The 18,142-nt window shown below is 59.4% G+C and overlaps 1 protein-coding gene across 1 annotated transcript in view; it reads left to right on the top strand.

The window, feature by feature from the left end:
- Positions 1-14,174, top strand: part of LZTS1 (leucine zipper tumor suppressor 1) — a 49,396-nt gene extending 35,222 nt beyond the window's left edge. Inside the window, exons 2-4 of the mRNA XM_006156441.3 lie at positions 5,860-6,337; positions 7,639-8,442; positions 10,923-14,174. Coding sequence (XP_006156503.1) covers positions 5,993-6,337; positions 7,639-8,442; positions 10,923-11,567 — 1,794 coding nt within the window. The 5' untranslated portion in view covers positions 5,860-5,992 and the 3' untranslated portion in view covers positions 11,568-14,174. The remainder of the gene's footprint in view (positions 1-5,859; positions 6,338-7,638; positions 8,443-10,922) is intronic.
- The last annotated feature ends 3,968 nt before the right edge of the window (positions 14,175-18,142 follow it).

Here is an 18,142-nt window from a genome sequence, read left to right as displayed (position 1 = left end):
GCCCCTGACGGAAAAATATTCCAAAAAAAAAAAAAAAAAAGGAGACAGCTTCCAAGAGCCAATAAAGACGTTTTAGAAAGCTCCCTCCCACCGGCGTGGAGAAGTAACCATGCAGGAGGGTGCAGCCGGAGAGAGACCTCTAGCAGAGTCAGGAGGGCCACCTGGGAGAGTGTTACTGGCTAGGAGAGCACACAAGGAGGTGTGTATGGGGGAGTCAGTGCCTTCGCCCACGTCCCCACCTGCGTGAGCTGGGGCAGGTGCTGGCAGAGCGAGCGCCTCCGTGAGTCCCAGGCCCTGCTCTTTCTGGGGCTGGGGAGGCTGGGGAGGGTAGAGGGCTGGGGCCGCGGTGTCTCTTGAGTCCCCTCTGAACACACAGCTGCATCTGGACCGCACAGCTAGGAGGTCCTTTCCCCCAGCCGTGGGCTGCTCTCTGTCCGGTCTCCTCTCAGGCCCTGAGGTCTCCGCCTGGCTGGTCCCAGGCAGTCAGGCAGGAGTCGCTGTGTACTCTGTGACCTCCTCCTCTCTGTCCCTGCCCCCTCCCGAGTCCCTGACTTCTGTGTGGCTACTTGTCACCCCACGTAGGCACTCCTGGCCAGTGGGTCCGTTTCCCAGCGATGCGACGTGCCTCTTCACCCTGTGATGTGCCTCTGCAGAGGACAGAGAACACGCTGGGTGGGGGCGGGAGAAGACTCGGGGCTGGGAATGGGGATGGTCACAGCCAGGTGTTCTGTCACTCTCTCCAAGTTGACAACAGGACAAGTCTAGACACTTCAGGAGATTGGCTCAGCGTCAGGTGGCTCCTGCAATAGCCTCGCACTTCAAAGCTCCTCTGTGTCAAGATGTGGGGGCGGGTGGGGTGCTGTCAGAGGCCTGGGGCCACCTCGGCCACGCCTCCCCTTTGTTCCTCTGCTTTCTCACTCGGTCCCACACACCCCGGTGTGGCACAGCTGCGGGCCAGTGACAGGCTTCACCCTACCTCAGAGCTGGCCAGCGCTTGCCCCGCAGATGAAGCCATGGCAAAGGTAGCTGACCTCGGTCCCTCTCTGAGCTCTCTCCCCTGACCCTGGAAACTCTGCTCTCCACAAAAAGAGCCCTGACTTCTCTGAGCCTGTGTGCATGGAGTGCAGATCATGGCCTTTGGTCTAGGTTCGAGTCCCGGGTCATGGGTCGGCTGAGTGACGGGGCCGCAGCATCCCTCCTCTTTGAGTCTGTGCCTTCTCTTGGTCATCTTTGTTCCGGGAGCCATGGGTGAACGTCCTTGCTCTCGGAGCTCCTGCCCTGATGGAGATGCGCTCGGAAGACGCTCACATTGAAAAGCAAGCTGGCTGCAGGTTAAAGCAGGCGTTATCATTACGCAGGAAATAAACAGCTTGGGACAGAGAGGACACGGGGTGCCAGAGAAAGCCGCCGTGTGGAGGTGAGACGTGAGAGTTCCAGGATGAGAAGAGCCAGGGGCAGAGATTTCAAGGCAGGGGCAGCAGGAGGGGCTGAGCTCTTGGTGGGAAAAGGCTGGCCCCGTTGAGGCACCAGAGCCGAGGTGTGTGGCCGGGATCATGGGCGTGGCCGAGGGAAGCGTGGCAGATCGAACTGGAGCATGGGCAAGGGGGTGTCCATGTTTACTCCAAGAACAACGGAAGCCACAACAGGTTTGCGATGACCTTGACGCTGCAGCTGTGGGTGGTGAACAGCGGGGGAAAGACCTCTGGAGCCCACTGCAGGACCCCGGGGACAGGAGGTGGCCGTGGAGCAGGCGAGCCCCGCAGACGCCCATCCTGCACGTCTGCCCCCAGTCCCCTCCGCCCACACCGCGGGCTCCTGCGGGAAGCCACTGGCCTGGCCCCTCTCCATGGCCGCACGTCTGCAGAGCGAGTACTGTGCAGCCTCCCACCCTGCTTCTGCTCGTTTCTTCATCGTCGTGGCGGTCCTCCTGGGCAGCCAGGACTTCCATTTGTCCATGAAGACTCAGAGAGGCTGACTTGCCATGTGAACCACAGCCAGTGGGCCTGTCTCCCCAGCATGGCGGCGTAGGTGCTCAGAACCCAGTGTCGGCTGGGCCGGGTGTCTGAGCTGGGAAGGTGCACGGGGCAGGAGTCTGTCAACAGCTCTCCTGTGGATGGACAGCAGTGGGAGCTGCATCCGGGCAGTTGGAGGCCTCAGCCAAGCTGCAGATGGATGAGCGGGGGTCGGGTGGCAGGCCAGCGGAGAAAGCCGTGCTCCCAGCTAGCGCGTGGTAGCGTGTGAAGCAGGAAGTTGCCTTTGGACAGGCGAGAACTTGTTCTGGGGGCTGAGGGTGGCAGGGGGACAGTGAAGGCTGGCGAGGACAGTAAACAGCAGGTGCCAAGGAGAGACCACCCGACACCGAGTGCCCGGTGCACGCACCAGCGCCTTGCACGATGCCGGTCTGTCATGCCTTCCTCACAGCCGTCTGACGAGGTAGGCGGTGCTGTGTTTTCTTGAGTCCAAGAGGCCATCGCTTTGATAAAAGCTTTTCACAAACACATGCATTATATTTACGCAATGAAGTTGTGTTGTGTCGTGCTTTGACTAGTGGAATTTAGCACGTTTATTCACAGCGTAACCTCTCCTTCTCCAGGCTGCCAGTGAAGTGTGAATCCACGCCTGGGTATTCCGAGCCTCGGAGTCCCTGGCTCTCTGTCAGCTGTGCACACACGGCTCCTCGTGATCTGCCCGGGGGTCCAGTAGCCCTGTTAGGACCAATGGGACATCCGAGAGCAGAAGAAAGAATGGAGGCTGGATCCCACGTGGCCAGTCATGCAGTTCAAGTCCCAAACTCGGCAGCTCAAGAAATATACCGAGCGTGTGTGCACCTGTGCCCAAAATCCCGCAGTGAGGGAGAGATGGAGGAGGAGGGTCTGAGCGGGACCATTCCCCACAGGGTGCTTTCTTACTTTCCTTTTCTGTTTCTCTCCAGAGAGTGCACGTGTCTAAGGGGGGGTAGATGTAAGGCATCTAGTATTTTATTAAACTTGTTTATTAAACTCTCTCTTAATTGGACCAGCTACTGAAAACTGCTGCTTCACAATGCATGACAATCACACACCCTTCCATGAAAGCGTGTGCTTACTTAGAGGCGTGCCTGAATCCAGGCATGTGCCCCCGTGGCCCCCCTGACTTCTCCCTCTGTCAGGGCTGCTTTCCAGTTTAAGCATTGATTATGAGACCGGATTCCTTTCTTTGAAGTGTATTTCTTTGAAGAACAAGACAGAGAAAGGAAGAGAAGTACCCTCGACAGGGTCTCACGCCTCAGTCCTCCCCCAGGATCACGTGTGCACACACACCTGGGTTAGACAGGCTGACCCGGGAACTGAACCCTGACCTCCTGTGGCTGCATAACCATCTGTTCCGTGGCTTCCAGTATCAGAGAATTGCACTACCACTGTGTCTTATGCCCTGTTACTTTTTTTTTTAGTGCGAGAGACTGTATGCACATGTATAAGATGGGGTAGGGGGAAGTGAACCCCCCGACAGAGTCTACTCACACCACAATTCTTTTTCCTCTAGTTCTCCATCCTGTCGGGGTACGGGCCATATGGGTACACACCCACTCTTGCCTACCTGCCCTGTGTAATTTTCAAGCTGCCAGAGCTGGGACTCAAACCCTGGTCAGCCGTGTGGAATCTGGCTTCCTGCACAGCACTTAACCTCTGTGCTACAGGGCGGCATCTTATTACTTAATTTTCTTTGCTATAAAGTGCATGTGCTCGCCGAAGATAAAGACAGAGGGAGAAGGAAAGTGAGTGCCCCCGGGGGATGGCCATGCCGCAGTCCTCTCTCCCCCACTCTCCTCTCGGGATTTCGGCATGCATACATGTGTGCTCAGCTTGTTTTTCAAGCCACTGGGTCCAAGACTCAAATCATGCAGTTGGCCACGGTGGGATCCAGCCCTCTTAGCCTCCGTGCCATCTGTTGGCCCACTTAAAAAAAACACTTTCAGAGTATCTCTGAGCTAGTGTGCAAACTCAAAGGTTTGAGATGTTACATGGTTTTCCTCCCAGGTCCCGGCTGGCAGATGGTGTAACCGGGAATCCACACCGGGTCTGTCACCTGCTTGTTTAGTTCCTTCCTCTCTCTCTCGAACCCTTTCCTGCCAGGCCTTTCCTACCACTGCACCAGAACCCCCCTTATCAAGGTTACCCGTGAGCCGCACATGGCCGGACAGCTGGCTGGTTGTCAGTTGACACCATCCTGTGAGCCAGTGTTTCCTTGGCTCCCTGAGGTCCCCTCCATCACCACCACACCCTCATTTCTCTGCCTCCTCCCCTCTGTCGCTGACCCTCTGACGCTGGAGCAGCATGAGGCAGTCTGCAGACTTCTTCCCTTGTCTTTCTGCATCTGCTCCCAGAGGCCTCGGGGAGGCTGAGAGCCGGCGTCTATGCACTGCCCACTGCTGTGGAACCTGCCGCTCCAGCAGCCTCCCACAGAGCCCGCGCCTGCTCTGCACACTCCTTGGACCCCTGAGAGGCTCTGTGAGCCTAAAGTCTTGCACCAAACCCCTGCATTCCACCCCCACCTCCCTTGCAGCCAGCCTCCCCTCCCCCCACCGGTGGTCTTGTGTGCCTGGATCATGGACAACTTCCTGCTTCTAGTTATGTGGAGAGAAACACTGCAGTCTGCTCGTCTCCTCCTTCTCTCACTCCCCTCCAATCCTTTAGCAAATCCTATCACCTCTACCCTAAGTGACATCTAAAATTTAGTCCATAGGTCCCGCCGTGGTGACCAGAGTGGCTAAGACATTGCTTTGTAGGCTGGGACTGGGTTGGAGGCCCTGGGTGGGCTCCGGGTCCAAGCTGAAGGCCGGGCGTGCTGGTGTGTGCCTGCACCCCGAGCCACTCAGGAGGCTGAGGCAGGAGGGTCAGGATGTGAGGGCCCCCACCCGACCCCCAGTTCTGCTCGACGCTCACCTAACCGGCCCACCAGTTCCCCAGGCCCAACAACCTCTTTACACAGCAGCTAGAGGGACCTTCGCCAGCTTAAGTCGGAACAAGCTGTCGCTATGTGAAGCCATCCCAGGCTCCTCCGAGCCACCAGAGAGGGGTCCGAGCCCTCCGGCCACCCAGGCGCCATGCTGCGCAGCACGGCCAGCTCCGGGTCTTCATTCCCATGCCTCCCAGCTCGCCGTTCTCGGGGCCTGGCTCTGTGCTGGGCTCTCACAGCCAGCACACTCCTCTCTCCCCACAGATTTCCATGTTGCTTGCCCCTTGTGTTCTGAGGTGTCTTTGCATGCCGCTCTAACAGAGAGGTGTCCGCTGCATTTCTTTCACAGGACAGCCCCCATGCAGAGTTGGGCAGTGGTCGCAGGGCTGTGTAACAGAGCTCCCTACATGGCAGGTTCCGGGTTCACATATGGGGCCCACCCTGAGTACACCAGGCACCCCCATGCCCATGATCTGGGGCTGGCTGATGCCGGAGGTGGACCTCGGTGTCAAGACCCTGTCGGGGACGCTGTCTGTCTGTCTGTCTGTCTGTGTGTCCCTAGCTCATGGAAGGGATAAGTAACTAGTACTCCGTACTGCTCGGTGATGAGCTCCCCAGCACAGCCTCACTCACAGTGCGAACGGGTCTGCAGCCTGTGCACACGATGCTAAGCTCAGTGCCACGCGTGCAGGGCCATGGCAGTGTCTGCCACCGCTGGCCCCCAGATTCACATGGAGTCTCCCTGGAGGCAGGTGCTCAGGGGACGTCTGTGGAGTTAATGGACACAAGAAGAATGAATGGAGGGCCCGTCCCTGGGACAGAGCTGGGCCCTGACACCCCTTTTGGCAGGTCAGACGGTCAGAACACCACGGCCCCACGGGCACTGGCCCTTCCCGGGCTGACAGCTGTCATGTCTCTTTCCAGGTCTGCACCTCTCCCGGGCTGGGTGAGGATTCTGCTATGACTGCTGTCCCCTCGTGGAGCCCGGACTGCTCCTCGCCGCCCCCGCCAGGCCAGGCCACCGCCCCGCCCCGTCCACCCCGGGCCCCGCGTCGCCATGGGCAGCGTCAGTAGCCTCATCTCCGGCCACGGCTTCCACAGCAAGCACTGCCGGGCCTCGCAGTACAAGCTGCGCAAGTCGTCCCACCTCAAGAAGCTCAACCGCTGCTCCGACGGGCTGCTGCGGTTCGGCTTCTCCCAGGACGCGGGCCATGGCAAGACCAGCTCCAAAATGGGCAAGAGCGAGGACTTCTTCTACATCAAGGTCAGCCAGAAGGCCCGGGGCTCCCACCGCCCCGATTACACCGCGCTGTCCAGTGGGGACATGGGGGGCCAGGCCGGGGTGGACTTTGACCCTTCTACGCCCCCCAAGCTGGTGCCCTTCTCCAGTCAGCTGGAAATGGTAAGTGGGGGTCTGGCCAGGGGGTGGTGAGAAAGGCTGCAGAGAGCAAAACGGGGACGGGGTGCCTGGGGAGAAGAGGGGCAGCGGGGGCCAGCAGGGCAGAGGTGACCAGGGCGCTCTGTCTTCCAGGCACAGGGTGAGGGCAGAGCGTTCATCTACACAGGAGATCAAAGGTTGGACGAGGGAATTAAAGCACCAACTGGTCCTCCAGATCAGGGTCTCCGTCTGCCTTAAGCACAGGGGAAATACCAGCCTTCCTGAGCTCCCCTGGCTGCGACCTTGGCCAGGGGAGGACAGGGCGTGCTCCTCAGCAGCAGGAGGGGTCCCCGAGGAGGAAGCGCCACTTCACCTGGCTGGCATAGGGACCGCGGCTGTCTCTCGTGCACGCCCCAGGAGGGGTCTCTCATCTGCCGCCCTGGCCCTGCAGGAACCCTGGCTCGAGCCAGGCCCAGAGGCGTCTTTGAACGAGGGCTGACTTAGCAAAGGAACTCCGAAATCAGCCCTCTGGCCAGCCCAGGTGCTCATGGTCCCCTCAAGGACCTGAATGCCGTTTTCCTATTCATTCCCCTGTCCACTCTGGGGACACAAATCCAGGGCTCTACTGAACTGGGAAACGGCCCTGAGGTTTGCACAGAGCTCCCAGCCTGTCAAACCAAGGGGCCTGTGAACTCAGCCAGTGCTCTACAGAGGAAATTACAATCTCAGCGGGTGTGGAAGTGCACGCCCAGGCCCCAACTACTCAGGAGGCTGAGGCAGGGGGATTGCAAGATTGAGGACAGCCTGGGCCACACAGCAAGACCCCATCTCAAAAGGAAGGAAGGAGGAAAGGGAGGAAGGGAGGAAGGAAGGGAAAAAATAAGAATCGTTACTTCACGTGACCCTCCAGCGTGTGTGGGTGGCCAAGGTCAGCCATCTTGCTCCAGACAGGAGAGGGTGGAGCAGGGGAAGCAGGCCCGACCTACACAGGCTACCAGGCTTATCCAGCATGGCACCCTTCCCCATACCACGGAGACCCCCAGCAGCAGCGGCCCAGGCAGGGGCACCTTAGCAGGGTAGCCCGAGAGTGGTGTTTATCCCTCAGCAGGGCTGAGGCGGGCTGGCAGCAAGCTGGTGCTTCATACACCAAGGTGTTTGGGCCCCCAGGGACACTCCCCGGGCCAGAGGATTTTCTCCTGCAGAGGGCGTGGCAGGCGAGGTCTGCTCTCACACAGGATAGGTCCCGTGGCTCTGGGTGCAGGGGGCTCGAGGCCAGCACCCATTCCCAGGGGGAGGAAGAGACGAATGTGGTCCTTTTCCCCCAGGGCTCAGAGAAGGGCGCAGCGAGGCCCACGGCCTTCAAGCCCGTGCTGCCGCGGTCAGGAGCTGTCCTCCACTCTTCCCCTGAGAGTGCTGGCCACCAGCTGCACCCCGTCCCTCCGGACAAGCCCAGGGAGCCGGAGCTGAAGCCGGGCCCGTGCTCCGGGGCACTGTCGGACTCGGGCCGGAACTCCATGTCCAGCCTGCCCACGCACAGTACCAGCAGCAGCTACCAGCTGGATCCCCTGGTCACTCCCGTGGGGCCCACCAGCCGCTTCGGGGGCTCGGCTCACAACATCACCCAGGGGCTCGCCCTGCAGGACAGCAACATGATGAGCCTGAAGGCTCTGTCTTTCTCCGATGGGGGCAGCAAGCTGGCCCACCCGGGCAAGGCGGACAAGGGCCCCTCGTGCGTCCGCTCCCCCATCTCCACGGACGAGTGCACCATCCAGGAGCTGGAGCAGAAGCTGCGGGAGAGGGAGGGCGCGCTGCAGAAGCTGCAGCGCAGCTTCGAGGAGAAGGAGCTCCTGTCCGGCCAGGCCTACGAGGAGCGGCCGCGGAGCTGCAGGGACGAGCTGGAGGGCCCGGAGCCCAAGGGCAGCAGCAAACTGAAGCCGGCCTCGCAGAAGAGCCAGCGCACGCAGCAGGTGTTGCACCTACAGGTGCTGCAGCTGCAGCAGGAGAAGCGGCAGCTGCGGCAAGAGCTCGAGAGCCTGATGAAGGAGCAGGACCTGCTGGAGACCAAGCTCAGGGCCTACGAGCGCGAGAAGACCAGCTTCGCGCCCGCGCTGGAAGAAACGCAGTGGGAGGTGAGCCGCTGGGGCCTGGGCTCAGGGTGGTGCGGCAGTGCGGCGCCTCCCCTCCTGCAGGGCCGGCCAGCATCAATGGTGAACATGAGCTAGCTGCCTTGGGAGTGGGCACAGTGCCAGCGGGATGGCCAAAGAGGGTCCCCTGTCAGCCATGAGTTTCCAACTCTCCCTGCCATCGCCCTTGTGGCCCCAGAATGAATGTACTCACTGAGAAGCAGGACCCAGAGGCCTGAGGCTGGGCCGGGCTATCCGAGCACTGATCCAAAAGCTACTTTGATGATGCTCCAAAGAAGCACAGTCTGGGGGCCGGCGGATGGCACAGTGGTTATGTTGCTAGACTCCAACATGGCCGACTATGGTTTGAGTCCCAGGTCCGGTGGCTTGCAACTCACACCAGGAGCATGTGCGTGTATGCCCAAGATCCTGAGAGGAGAATGGAGGAGAGGGGATTGCAATGTGGCCATCCCTCCTGGGGAGTGATTTTTCTCACCTTCCCTCTCACTGCCTCTCTCTCTGGCAAGTACATACATCCTAAGGCAAACACTTCTTAAACAAAAACGAGAAGCACAGGCCGTGCCTGAGTCATGCAGGTCAGGACCAGAGAGACAGAGAAAGCAAATGAGCAGTATTTATGCTGCTCCCCTGAGAAAGGGTCCCGCTCACTAGCACGAGTGACCTCCTTAATGGCGGGTCTCAGTAACAGAATGGCCACTCCTCGCAGAGGTGGGAGTCCACTTCCTCTGCATGAGCGGAGAGAACAGCAGGGGAGAGGTGGTACACTCACACACACACTCACACACACTCACACATGCTCAGACACACCTTGAAAAGAGGCACATGGACCTGCCTTGCTGGGAACCAGCTCGCCCGCCTCCTGCTGGCTGGGAAGCAGCCTTTTCCACCTGAGGCCCCAGGGTTGCGGGAGGCAGGTGTGAGCACGGCATTCTGCCTACCTGGGGAGGGGCTAGGGAGGCCATGTTGGTGAGACCAGGCCTGGTTAGGTCATCTGTCTGTGCCCACGTGCACCCTGGTGCCCAGGGGACCGTAGGAAGTAGAGGACCCTTCCTGTGGGAGAGGCAGAGAGGGGTGGCCAGGGAGAAGGGAGAATCACTTCCTGTTTTGTCCTGTGTCCTGAAGAGAAAGGGGCATCGCCCAGGGGGACAGCTCCCTCCCTCCTCGCTGTGGAAGCAGACCCCACCCAGTGGCTGTCTCTCAGTCCCAGGGCATCTTGGAGATGGAGGCCAGTGTCCATCTTCATTCGTCCAGTCCAGAACGAATTGCACCGGGCTGCTTCCGGGCCGTCCAGTACAGGATATGCAGTAAAGCATGAAACAGACTACACCACAGCAGATCGTAGAATAATGACACGTGTTATTACAGGCACATTTTCCATAACCACGTAGAGAAGGCCCACTAAGTGCCTGGCCCTAGGTTCTCTCCTCTAATTCTTTTTTTTTTTTTAAGAGGTTTTTGCTATAGGGCACGTACATTTGCCAGATAGAGAAACAGAAAGCGAGAAATCACCCCCCAGGGGCAATGGCCACACCACAACCGCTTCTCCTCCATCCTCCTCTCGGGATCTTGGGCATACATGCACACACATCTAACACGAGTTTAAGCCACCGGGTCTGGGACTTGAACCCTGGTCAACCACATGGGAGTCCAGTGACATAACCATTACACCAACTACTGGTCCCCCTCTAATTCTTTTTATTTTAAAGAATCATTTAATTTTATTTATGTATGCATTTATTTATTTTAATTTGACCCAAGAGGGACAGATAGAGAGAGGGAGTAAGAAAGCAAGCTGCCACGTCCAGGACTTAACCCGCGGTCGGCCACGTGGGAGTCCAGCGGCCTTAACCACCACGCCCGGCCACTCTCCCCTAATTCTTAACACTGGGCTATTTCTAATCTCCATTTGCAGTTAAGGAAACTGAGGCACAGGGAGGTCCTGATGGCACATAGCTTAGCGACTTGTCACAGTCTGGTCACCTAAAGTAACAGGGCCAGGATGTGCCCCGACCTCGGGCCTCCGCACTCACACCCTGATTCACTGTACCACGTGGCCCTGTGCTCATGGACCCGGAAGCCCCGGACCACTCATGGTAGAGCCAGAATCAGGCCACCTGCCCAGGCTGCTCCTTCCCTGGGGAGGGGTGAGGTCAGAGGAGTGAGCCCGAGCCCGCGTGACAGAAATCTGGCTGCCCTCGGTGGAGAGGGAGTGATGGCCCAGCAGCGGCAGATTAAGCCAGGCGGATTAAGGTCATTGATTCGCACATAGCAAGGGGCCGGCACAGACTGAGGGCTAGGGGTGAGGCAGGTGAGCCAAGCACGGAACGAAAGGGCCACACGGAGGGGCTTGCCCTCTGAGCCACGCAGACCACAGTGCCTGGGAACTGCTGTGGAGGCCCGAGTCCAGGGCAGCGGGGTCCTCTCAGGGGGCTGTGATGACACTCACTCTGTCCCCGTCCCCGCAGGTGTGCCAGAAGTCGGGGGAGATCTCGCTTCTGAAGCAGCAGCTGAAGGAGTCTCAGACGGAGGTGACCGCCAAGGCCAGCGAGATCCTGAGCCTGAAGGCGCAGCTGAAGGACACCCGGGGCAGGCTGGAGGGCCTGGAGCGGAAGACGCAGGACCTGGAGGGCGCGCTGCGCACCAAGGGCCTGGAGCTGGAGGTCTGCGCCAACGAGCTGCAGCGCAAGAAGAACGAGGCGGAGCTGCTGCGGGAGAAGGTGAACCTGCTGGAGCAGGAGCTGCTGGAGCTGCGGGCCCAGGCAGCTGTGCAGCGGGACAGTGCAGCCCTGGGGCCCACCTTCGAGGACGTCCCTGCACTGCAGCGGGAGCTGGAGCGGCTGCGGGCCGAGCTGAAGGAGGAGCGGCAGGGCCACGAGCAGATGTCCTCAGGCTTCCAGCAGGAGCGGCTGGTGTGGAAGGGGGAGAAGGAGAAGGTGATCCACTACCAGAAGCAGCTGCAGCAGAGCTACCTGGCCATGTACCAACGCAACCAGCGCCTGGAGAAGGCCCTGCAGCAGCTGGCCCGCGGGGAAGGCGCCGCCGAGCCCCTGGAGCTAGACCTGGACGGGGCCGACATTCCCTACGAGGACATCATAGCCACCGAGATCTGAGGCCGTCCACGGAGGGAGGGCCGGACACCTGGTGTGGGAGGCGTGCTGAGCCAGTTGGAAGAGGGCTGTCCTCCTGTCTGTCCTGCTCAGCAGTACAGGGCCCTGAGATAAGCCACCCCCTGGGACAGGCCCAGGCCCAGGAGCCTGGAGGGATGGGCAGGGGTGGTAAGAAGCCTTTCCTCCCCTTTCCCCCGGAGCAGGTCAGGCTCTGACTCCTTGGCCTTCCCAGGAGAAGGGGTCACTGTGCTTTGGTTAGGGGTGCCCTAAACCTTGGCCTTCATTCATCATGGTGAGCTACCCTCCCCCAGGGAGGGGGCTGCTATGGGGCCCAGTGGCCACGCCCGGGACTTCTCATCCCATCCACTTCTCATCTGCAAACCTCGCCTTCCATACCAGGACACATGGAGATGCCTTGGAAACAAAAGGAAGCCATCTGTGACCAGAAGCCTTGGACTCCGGCCCCATCGTCACCTGAACGGTGCCTCTGGCCACAGAGGTGTCTGAGGTGGAGTGGGGTGTGCGGAACTTGGGTCGGTACGTCAGAGCCAGCCTGCCCTGGCGAGGCATGGAAAGGAGGGGAAGCTGAGCAGCTGGGCAGTGCAGACTGGCAGGGCCCAGAGGGCTTGGGGGCAGAGCTGCACAGTGACCCGGGGTAGCACCGGCCTGCCCGGGCTCCAGTGTCCGTTGCTGGTTTCTGCTTGCTGGAGCTGAGCGGCCTCTGAACAGCTGGCGGCCTTGGACCTCAGTGACCACTCTTCTTAAAGCCATAGACACTGAGGGCCTGGGTGGGTGCTGGGAAGGGACGTTGAAAGCTCCATGGGTGACGCGAGGGTGTGGCTTCCCGGGAAGAGCCCTCTGACCTTTCCAGCTGGGACTAGAGGCAAGGGTTTCCCCTCCTAGTTCTGGAATGAGTTTCCCTCCCGAGAAGCAAGCTTTTGGATTCGGTTCCCCCTGCATCTACCCGTGGGTGCCGCAGCCTGCCTCCCACTGGCATCTTGCTAAGTTCCCAGACTTTACAGGCCAGGGTGTCCCCAGATGCCAGTGGCCAGAGCCCCAGGCAGGGAACAGAGAGCATCCACAGAGCCTTATGAACAGTCCCCGGGCCACCAGCTGTCCCCGGCCACCTGAGCCCCACACTAACAGTCAGAGAGCAGCAGGCTTTTGCTTTCTCACTCAGGCCAGGCCAGACTGTGGGGAGAGACAAGAGGAGGCTTCTGTCGTTTGGCTCAGGGATTTTTTTTTCCTTCTTTTTTTTTTTCCTTTCCATCTTTCCTGAAGCAAGCCAGAGCTAGCAGGCAGCCAGGCTGTTTGGTTCTATTTTTGACTGTAGCTGCAGCTGCTGTTCTCAGGACAGACACGGACTGATTCCTGCCCCGCACGCCTGCCTGTGGGGGCTCCCTGGGAGGAGGGGTGGGGACCAAGCCCACTGCGGCCCCCCTTCAGGCCCCAGGTAGGACCCTAGGGCTTCCCTCCTGGGCCACCACAGCCCCTCCCTGCGTGTGGGCTGACGGTGGGGTGGCCACCTTCCCCGGTGGCAGGTCTGCTCCTCATATCCCCAGGTCACGCTGCGCCTGTCTGCTGTCCCCACATGACAGGTTTTCTGGAAGTTTGAACCATGGCTCTTAGTCACAGGCTCCATTTAAACCTGGAATCTACAAGCTGAAAGCCTGCTGCCTGCCCTCGCGTTCCTGGCTCTAGGCCTGCGGGCCCTCCGCTCCCACCAGCCTGTGCCTTGTAGGAGTCCCGCCTCCCCGTGACACTGCCCACACAGAGAGACAGGGGTTGCCGCTGCCCCAGGCTGGAAACACCCACACCCCTGGGGAGAGTGCCCGGAAGCCCAGAGCTCCCCACTCCAGACCTGGCCCAATGGGAATAGCCTTCCCCACCTGCCTGCTGCCCTGCCCCGCCAGTCCAGCACTGAGGCCGCAGGAGGCACCAAGTGGCTGTAGAATGTGGGTCTCCTCTAACATAGTGACCTCGCTGTCCTGCAGGCCTGCTCGCTGCCCCTCCTCACTGTGCTCAGACCACCCCAGCTCCAGCTCCTGTGGACAGCTGGGCTGGGCAGAGGCTGGGGAGGCAGGCGCAGGCCAGGGAAAGCTCTGCCTGCCCAACCACTCCCCTGGCGTGCTCACCCACTCACAGACGCTCCCTCTCCAAAGGGTGCCTGGCCTGAAAATGCTCCACCCTCAGCACCACCTCAGCAAGGAAGGGACTATGCCCTGGCTGTGGGGAACCACTCTCCCGCACCACCGCAGGGCATGTTCGGGGCTCCTGTGGGGCACACTCGGCCGGCCGACCCCAGCACGGAGCTCACAGGCATCTCCTCGAGAAGGTCTCACTGAACCTCTTGTCCCTGGGTCCAGCCTGGGGCACCCCATGGTGACAGTCACCCCAGCCAGCCGGGTGGGGCTGTGGGAATGCCCCAGGCTGGGGAGCCGGCCCTCCCCTCCCACCTTTCGGGACTTCCACAGCTCTACGGCCGGGCAGGGACCTTAGCAGCGGCTGGCCCGGAGGCACCAGAGTTCGGAAGGACATGTACATAGTCATTTTTCTCCTTGATGTTTCTTATTTGGTTTGCTTTGCTTTTGACAGCTTTATTTTATTTTTATTTTATTTTATTTTATTTTTTGATGTTGCTTTCTGGCCATGTAAACTATTTCTGGTAATTTTATGTTTTTATTTATGAATAAAGAATGCCGTTTCTCATGCCCTTCAGAGCTGCTGTTGCCCTCTCAAGCAGCCCTTGGTGTGGTGGCTCCTTGGGGCTTTGTCCCTTTGGAACGAGGAGATGCCCCCGGGGACAGCCCAGTGGTTATGAGAGCCAGATCTCACATGGCCGTGCGGTTCAAGTCCCGGCCCCAGCAGCTTGAAAAACATTCCAGGCCCTGTGAACAGCCCAAATCCCCATGGGAGACGCAGAGACGGGAATGTGGCGTGACCATGGCTCGCCGGGGGGGCTTTCTCTGTCTCCCTCTCTCTGGCAACACAGGTGCCCACTGGCAATGATTTTTTTAAAGAGAAAGCGGAACCGGTTCTGGGGGTAGCATGGGCTGCGGGCCAGACAGACTTCAAACTGTCCTAACCTCAGCAACCCTGCCAGCTTACCTGGCCGTGGCCCCTGGGCCCCTTGGAGGAAGCAGGAAAGCAACCAAGGCCAAGTGCATCCAGAAGACAGCCCCTCTCGCCCACAGGGGCACGCCACCTCCTGGCAGGCCGCCAGCTGACCCCTCCCCAGCCAGCCCCCAGGTCCCTGCATAGGGCCTGCCTGGCAGGAGCAGGGTGGCTATTGTTGCCACTCCCCCAGGCCCACAGCCAGAAGGGCACGAGCACAGTGGTGGCCATCTGCCCAGCCCTCTCGGTGCCAGCCTGCTAGCCACCTCACACTGTCGGCTTGGCTCCTGGCTCGGAGGACTCTTGCTCTGGGCAGGACACAGAGAGACTTAGAAGGGACTTAAGCATGTAGAGGGAGTCGGTGCCAGGGCTCCGATGGGGGTGATGGGAATGGTTGGGGTCCCTGGGTATAGGGGCAGGGGTGAAGACCATGAGATGGGGTAGGGGAGGAGAACCAGGCCAGCCACACATCTCCACAGCGGGCAGGCACTTGCACGTGAACAGAGCCTTCCACCCCCGGCGGGCTCCCTGCTTGTCCACACAAGTGACAGGAACAGCTCTGGGGCCGGAGAGGCTCCCCCAGTGGCCCCGGGGGTCAGGCAGCTGGGCCTGGACCTCTTTCTCATTCAAAAAACCCAGCCAGACCTAGGGTATCCCTTCCAGTCTTCCTCTTGCCCTGGCCTAAGGCCGACAGTGCATGCTGGTGACCCCTCAGAAACCCGCCCCCCACTGATTACACGCAGGTATCCCCTCACCCCAAGCGAGGGGCTCACCCTTGCCAAAGAGCTTCAGTTCTGCTGACCCTCAGCCAGTTACAGCCCAGGCGTAGCAGGCTGGGCGCTCCCACTTCACTCGGGGAGGGGTGGGCCTGGTCTGCCATGGAATAGGCCTGCACATCTAGGCCTCCAGCTCAGGGAGTCCCAGCCCGACCCAGCAGAGACTTGCTCATCCCACCCTGCCCGGCCAGAAACGGAGCCCTGGAACCGTGAGCACGTGAAAGAGCAGTGCTTTTAAACCGCGGAGCCCAGGGCGGCCAATCCCCAGGCACAGGCCCGCCCTTCAGCAAGCACCTGGCCAGCCACCTGGGCAGCTCTCTCCACCTGAAGGGCTGGGGCTCGTGGCAAAGCAGGAGCCCTGCAAAAGGACTGGGCTGTAAAGGTCTCCCCTCCGCCCCTCCGGGCTTCTCCCCACCCCAATTCCTGGAGCCCGAGACCTGCTTCTCATTTTAGAAATGCAAGAACAAAAGAGAAACAGTGAGAGAGACCCCTTTTCCCGACAAGCAGCTTGGTCCTCAGCCTCCCTGTGTCCACGGCACAGGCTCCGAGACTTTGATCGAGCCTTAGACACACCCAGCAGGTGGTGTGGAGGTTAAGACGCTGGACACTCTCGCATGACTGACCACAGTTCGAGTCCTGGACCTGGTGCCCGTGAGGCCGGATGCCATACCCCGAGTGTTCTCAGCAGCAGGAGCATTCTGAGCTGGGGAAGAGGGTGTGCTGCCCCCCACTTCCTCCCCAACTCAGGTGTCACAGCCCTGAGAATCACTTCATTCACTCATTCATTCATTTGCTCAAACACACACGCGTTAATTCGGTGAACATCGAACTCCTACTCTACGTCAATCCTTCTTCTAGATACCCGAACTACAGAGGCGACAAGTTGAGGTCCTTCCTCCTTACAGTGTTCACACGCTGGAAAGGAACACGAAGGGCATTTTCTTAACAGAAACAAGATCACTATCGGGCTGATGTAAGCCACTGCGTCTGGACTGTCAGTGCTGTGTCTGGGGCACGGGGAGGCCCAGGGAACTGCAGGAAAAGGCAGGCTGCAGAACACCAACGTCCTGGGCACCCTGGCAGCCACTGTCCTGACGTGCTTACCCTCGCCCTGCCCCACACCTTGGCTCCCCAGTGCCCAGATAAAAGCCAGGCTGCCTTGCGTTAGAAGCCCCTGCTTCTCATTTTAGAAATGCAAGAACAAAAGAGAAACAGTGAGAGAGACCCCTTTTCCCGACAAGCAGCTTGGTCCTCAGCCTCCCTGTGTCCACGGCACAGGCTCCGAGACTTTGATCGAGCCTTAGACACACCCAGCAGGTGGTGTGGAGGTTAAGACGCTGGACACTCTCGCATGACTGACCACAGTTCGAGTCCTGGACCTGGTGCCCGTGAGGCCGGATGCCATACCCCGAGTGTTCTCAGCAGCAGGAGCATTCTGAGCTGGGGAAGAGGGTGTGCTGCCCCCCACTTCCTCCCCAACTCAGGTGTCACAGCCCTGAGAATCACTTCATTCACTCATTCATTCATTTGCTCAAACACACACGCGTTAATTCGGTGAACATCGAACTCCTACTCTACGTCAATCCTTCTTCTAGATACCCGAACTACAGAGGCGACAAGTTGAGGTCCTTCCTCCTTACAGTGTTCACACGCTGGAAAGGAACACGAAGGGCATTTTCTTAACAGAAACAAGATCACTATCGGGCTGATGTAAGCCACTGCGTCTGGACTGTCAGTGCTGTGTCTGGGGCACGGGGAGGCCCAGGGAACTGCAGGAAAAGGCAGGCTGCAGAACACCAACGTCCTGGGCACCCTGGCAGCCACTGTCCTGACGTGCTTACCCTCGCCCTGCCCCACACCTTGGCAACCTCGTCTCTCGGGCCTCGGCAGGCGGGTCCTCAGGAGACCTGCCGCTTTCCCTGTCACTGCCTCTCGACACCTGTGTGAGCAACCCTCACCTTACCTGCCATGGCTGTCATGTTCCTCACAGAAATTCGGAGCCTGGGCGATTTGTAACAGTAAAGGCCTGGCCCGGCTCTGTGACTGGTGTTAGGGCAGCTGGATCCCACATGGCCAACTGTGCAGTCAGAACTGAGCCCCAGCGGCCCGGGAAACAGGCGCATATGCGTGCTTGTCTGAAACACCCAAAGGAGGGAGATGGAGGAGAGGGGATTGCAGTGTGGCAGGCCCCATGCAGGGCGTGCCTCCTCCTCTCCCTCTCTTGGTCTCTGTGCTTCTCTCTGGTGAGTTTGCATGCTCTCTAGAAAACAAGTAAGGGGGACCAGCAGGTGGTGTGGTGATTAAGACGCTGACTGACCACAGTCAGTCTCACATGACTGACCACAGTTCGAGTCCTGGACCTGGTGGCTTGCTTTCTTGCATTCTCTTTCTCTGTGTCTCTCTCTGGTCAAGTTAAAATAGATGAATGAATACATAAAATTAAAAATAAATAATTATTTTTAAAAAAGAAAACAAGTAAGTAAGTAAAGGTTTACTTAGCTCACGAGTCAGAGAGCCAGCGTCCAATCTGGGGAGTTTTCCTGTTTGTAGGGTCCCGATCACATCGTTAGGGTGGGAGCAGAGCAGAGTGGCTGTGTCCATCAGTGGCTCCCTGTTCCAGTCTCCTTCCCTCTCCTTATTCGCTCACCAGAACTCGACCGTGGGGGCCCCATCAAGTGACCTGAGTTC

Source organism: Tupaia chinensis, unplaced genomic scaffold, assembly GCF_000334495.1.
Source record: "Tupaia chinensis unplaced genomic scaffold, TupChi_1.0 Scaffold000494_1, whole genome shotgun sequence".
NCBI lineage: Eukaryota > Metazoa > Chordata > Mammalia > Scandentia > Tupaiidae > Tupaia > Tupaia belangeri.
Note: the sequence above shows the minus strand (reverse complement) of the source record. Positions and strands in the feature narration are given on the sequence as shown.